General features: G+C 58.8%; 1 protein-coding gene across 1 annotated transcript in view; it reads right to left on the bottom strand.

Annotated features, from left to right (window-relative positions):
- The window catches only part of LOC124018626 (stonustoxin subunit beta-like), a 10,946-nt gene that overhangs the window by 5,068 nt on the left and 878 nt on the right, over positions 1-5,000 (bottom strand). The window contains exons 2-3 of the mRNA XM_046333966.1: positions 4,004-4,234; positions 510-672 (exon numbers count right to left, since the gene is read on the bottom strand). Coding sequence (XP_046189922.1) covers positions 510-672; positions 4,004-4,045 — 205 coding nt within the window. The 5' untranslated portion in view covers positions 4,046-4,234. The remainder of the gene's footprint in view (positions 1-509; positions 673-4,003; positions 4,235-5,000) is intronic.

Here is a 5,000-nt window from a genome sequence, read left to right as displayed (position 1 = left end):
GGTTTGGTTGTATTTTGAGTTGGTTGTATCTAAATGACAATTTGATGTATGCCTGTTGTTATGGAGGATTGGTTTATGGTTCTGGGGTTTGAGAAAGGAGACAAAGCTGAACGATGAATTATGTCTATGCTGTCTGACTATGTGTGTCTTTGCTATTAAAGGAACTTTGTAAAGTTGCATTGTAAAGGGGCTCTCAGAGAATTCACTGGGAGACACTGAATTTATCTGAGAGTCACAGGATTGTGATAAGAGCTGATATAATTAAAGATGGACTTTTATAACTAACTCTGACGTGTGTGTGTGGTTTGCTCCCATGATTTGGTAAATAGAGGAAATTTCCACGACGAGTTGTGTGTGCTTGAGAATAACCCAGTGTGTGTGTGTGTGTGTGTGTGTGTGTGTGTGTGTGTGTGTGTGTGTGTGTGTGTGTGTGTGTGTGTGTGTGTGTGTGTGTGTGTGTGTGTGTGTGTGTGTGTGTGTGTGTGTGTGTGTGTCTTTACTCCCTCCACCTGCGTGGTTGATCTTGTCCACTTCCTCTCTACAGAGTTCCTCCATGCGGGCCCTGAGGTGGAACAGAGCTCTGCGGGCTGCACTGAAGCCTTCTGCGGGGAGGATGAGAGGGGCTCGTGGGCGCCGCCCAGTGGGTGGGAGGACACACAGCAGGGGAGCCTCCTGGGGATGGAGAGACAGAGAGGGAGGGAGGGATGGATGGAGGAGAGAGGGAGGGATGGAGGAGAGAGGGATGGATAGAGGAGAGAGGGAGGGATAGAGGAGAGAGGGAGGGATAGAGGAGGGAGGGATGGATAGAGGAGAGAGGGAGGGATGGAGGAGAGAGGGAGGGATGGATAGAGGAGAGAGGGAGGGATAGAGGAGAGAGGGAGGGATAGAGGAGAGAGGGAGGGATAGAGGAGAGAGAGAGGGAGGGATAGAGGAGAGAGGGAGGGATGGAGGGATGGATAGAGGAGGGAGGGATGGAGGAGAGGAGAGAGGGAGGGGGGATGGAGGAGAGAGGGATGGATGGAGGAGAGAGGGAGGGATGGAGGAGAGAGGGAGGGATAGAGGAGAGAGGGATGGATAGAGGAGAGAGGGAGGGATGGAGGAGAGAGAGGAGGGGAGAGGAGGGAGGGGGATAGAGGAGGGAGGGATGGATAGAGGAGAGAGGGAGGGATGGAGGAGAGAGGGAGGGATAGAGGAGAGAGGGAGGGATAGAGGAGAGAGGGAGGGATAGAGGAGAGAGGGAGGGATAGAGGAGAGAGGGATGGATAGAGGAGAGAGGGAGGGATGGAGGAGAGAGGGATGGATAGAGGAGAGAGGGAGGGAGGGATGGATAGAGGAGAGAGGGAGGGAGGGATGGATAGAGGAGAGAGGGAGGGATGGATAGAGGAGAGAGGGAGGGATGGAGGAGAGAGGAGAGAGGGAGGGGGATGGAGGGAGAGAGGGAGGGATGGATGGAGAGAGGGAGGGATGGAGGAGGGAGAGGAGGAGGGGGATGGAGGAGAGAGGGAGGGATGGAGGAGAGAGGGAGGGATGGAGGAGAGAGGGAGGGATGGAGGAGAGAGGGAGGGATGGAGGAGAGAGGGAGGGATGGAGGAGAGAGGGAGGGATAGAGGGAGGGATGGAGGAGGGAGGGATGGAGGAGAGAGGGAGGGATGGAGGAGAGAGGGAGGGATGGAGGAGAGAGGGAGGGATGGAGGAGAGAGGGAGGGATGGAGGAGAGAGGGAGGGATGGAGGAGAGAGGGAGGGATGGAGGAGAGAGGGAGGGATGGAGGAGAGAGGGAGGGATGGAGGAGAGAGGGAGGGATGGAGGAGAGAGGGAGGGATGGAGGAGAGAGGGAGGGATGGAGGAGAGAGGGAGGGATGGAGGAGAGAGGGAGGGATGGAGGAGAGAGGGAGGGATGGAGGAGAGAGGGAGGGATGGAGGAGAGAGGGAGGGATGGAGGAGAGAGAGGGAGGGATGGAGGAGAGAGGGAGGGATGGAGGAGAGAGGGAGGGGATGGAGGGAGAGGGAGGGATGGAGGAGGATGGAGGGATGGAGGAGAGAGGGAGGGATGGATGGAGGAGAGAGGGAGGGATGGGATGGATGGAGGAGAGAGGGAGGGATGGAGGAGAGAGGGAGGGATGGAGGAGAGAGGGAGGGATGGAGGAGAGAGGGAGGGATGGAGGAGAGAGGGAGGGATGGAGGAGAGAGGGAGGGATGGAGGAGGGAGAGGAGAGAGGGAGGGATGGAGAGAGGGAGGGATGGAGGAGAGAGGGAGGGATGGAGGAGAGAGGGAGGGATGGAGGAGAGAGGGAGGGATGGAGGAGAGAGGGAGGGATGGAGGAGAGAGGGAGGGATGGAGGAGAGAGGGGGAGGGATGGAGGATGGAGGAGAGGGAGGGGGATGGAGGAGAGGGATGGAGGGGAGGGATGGAGGAGAGAGGGAGGGATGGAGGAGAGAGGGAGGGATGGAGGAGAGAGGGAGGGATGGAGGAGAGAGGGAGGGATGGAGGAGAGAGGGAGGGATGGAGGAGAGAGGGAGGGATGGAGGAGAGAGGGAGGGATGGAGGGATGGAGAGGGAGGGATGGAGGAGAGAGGGAGGGATGGAGAGGGAGGGAGAGGGAGGGATGGGAGGAGAGAGGGAGGGATGGAGGAGATGGAGGGAGGGATGGAGGAGAGAGGAGGGATGGAGGGAGGGATGGAGGAGAGAGGGAGGGATGGAGGAGGAGGAGGGATGGAGGAGGGGAGGGATGGAGGAGAGAGGGAGGGATGGAGGAGAGAGGGAGGGATGGAGGAGAGAGGGAGGGATGGAGGAGAGAGGGAGGGATGGATGGAGAGAGGGAGGGATGGAGGGATGGAGAGAGAGGGAGGGATGGAGGGAGAGAGGGAGGGATGGAGGAGAGAGGGAGGGATGGAGGGGAGGGATGGAGGAGAGAGGGAGGGATGGAGGAGAGAGGGAGGGATGGGAGGAGAGGGAGGGAGGGATGGAGGAGAGAGGGAGGGATGGAGGAGAGAGGGAGGGATGGAGGAGAGGGAGGGAGGGAGGGAGGGAGGAGAGAGGGAGGGATGGATGGAGAGAGGGAGGGATGGAGGAGAGAGGGAGGGATGGAGGAGAGAGGGAGGGATGGAGGAGAGAGGGAGGGATGGAGGAGAGAGGGAGGGATGGAGGAGAGAGGGAGGGATGGAGAGAGGGAGGGATGGGAGGAGAGAGGGAGGGATGGAGGAGAGAGGGAGGGATGGAGGAGAGAGGGAGGGATGGAGGAGAGAGGGAGGGATGGAGGAGAGAGGGAGGGATGGAGGAGAGAGGGGATGGAGGAGGGAGGGATGGAGGAGAGAGGGAGGGATGGAGGAGAGAGGGAGGGATGGAGGAGAGAGGGAGGGATGGAGGAGAGAGGGAGGGATGGAGGAGAGAGGGAGGGATGGAGAGAGGGAGGGATGGAGGAGAGAGGGAGGGATGGAGGAGAGAGGGAGGGATGGAGGAGAGAGGGAGGGATGGAGGAGAGAGGGAGGGATGGAGAGAGGGAGAGAGGGGAGGGAGGGAGGATGGAGGAGAGGGAGGGATGGAGGAGAGAGGGAGGGATGGAGGAGAGAGGGAGGGATGGAGGAGAGAGGGAGGGATGGAGGAGAGAGGGAGGGATGGAGGAGAGAGGGAGGGATGGAGGAGAGAGGGAGGGATGGAGGGAGGGATGGAGGAGGAGGGATGGAGGAGAGAGGGAGGGATGGAGGAGAGAGGGAGGGATGGAGGAGAGAGGGAGGGATGGAGGAGAGAGGGAGGGATGGAGGAGAGAGGTGTGATGAGTAGAGCATTTATATCATGTCACCGTTCGTCTCTCTCGACTGCATTATTCTTTGTAGTTCTCTCCATGTCTTCCTCATTAACATTTCTCTCTCCTTTATTTTTCAGCTTGCATCCAGTCTTTCTTTCTCTCCATTATCCCCCCTTTCCCCATCAATTCCTCACTGTTTCTTCTCTTCTCCTGCTCTTCCTTCTCTCCCTTCAGCCCCCCCCCTCACCCCACCCCCACCTGTAAGAACTGAGCATTATCCCTCGTCAGTAGCTGGCCCATTTCCTTGTCTCTCCTCCGCAGCTCCTCCAGTTCATCCTCCAGGGTCTCCAGCTCTCTCTCTGCCCTGCCCAGGACAGTTCTCTCCCGGGCTTCCAGCCTGGCCCTCACCTCCCCCCTGGTCCTCTCCAGACGGAGGGCCAGGTCCACAAACAGGGTATTGCTGTCCTCCAGGACTAATGCAGCTGATGCCTAGGTAAGGAGAGGGGAGAAGGGACACCAAATTAAGGAAAGTAAAGGAGCAACGTTTTCTTCAGTAATAAGCACCAAGAAAGTAAACATTTACATTTAAATAATGTTGGTTTCATTGGTTATTTTAATTTGATTCCAAACCATATGGCTGAAATGTACTTTTATTTGTCAATGCCAGGGGAATAGAGAGGGCAGAGCGGTAGCCTGGGTCCTGACAGAGAGTTGCCTGGCTCCTGACAGCGAGTAGCCTGGCTCCTGACAGCGGTAGCCTGGCTCCTGACAGCGAGTAGCCTGGCTCCTGACAGCGAGTAGCCTGGCTCCTGACAGCGAGTAGCCTGGCTCCTGACAGCGAGTAGCCTGGCTCCTGACAGCGAGTAGCCTGGCTCCTGACAGCGAGTAGCCTGGCTCCTGACAGCGAGTAGCCTGGCTCCTGACAGCGAGTAGCCTGGCTCCTGACAGCGAGTAGCCTGGCTCCTGACAGCGAGTAGCCTGGCTCCTGACAGCGAGTAGCCTGGCTCCTGACAGCGAGTAGCCTGGCTCCTGACAGCGAGTAGCCTGGCTCCTGACAGCGGTAGCCTGGCTCCTGACAGCGAGTAGCCTGGCTCCTGACAGCGGTAGCCTGGCTCCAGACAGCGGTAGCCTGGCTCCAGACAGCGGTAGCCTGGCTCCTGACAGCGAGTAGCCTGGCTCCAGACAGCGGTAGCCTGGCTCCAGACAGCGGTAGCCTGGCTCCTGACAGCGAGTAGCCTGGCTCCTGACAGCGGTA

This window comes from Oncorhynchus gorbuscha, unplaced genomic scaffold, assembly GCF_021184085.1.
Source record: "Oncorhynchus gorbuscha isolate QuinsamMale2020 ecotype Even-year unplaced genomic scaffold, OgorEven_v1.0 Un_scaffold_552, whole genome shotgun sequence".
NCBI classification, from domain to species: Eukaryota; Metazoa; Chordata; class Actinopteri; order Salmoniformes; family Salmonidae; genus Oncorhynchus; species Oncorhynchus gorbuscha.
The sequence above is the reverse complement of the archived record's forward strand: the minus strand, read 5'-3'. Positions and strand labels throughout refer to the sequence as shown.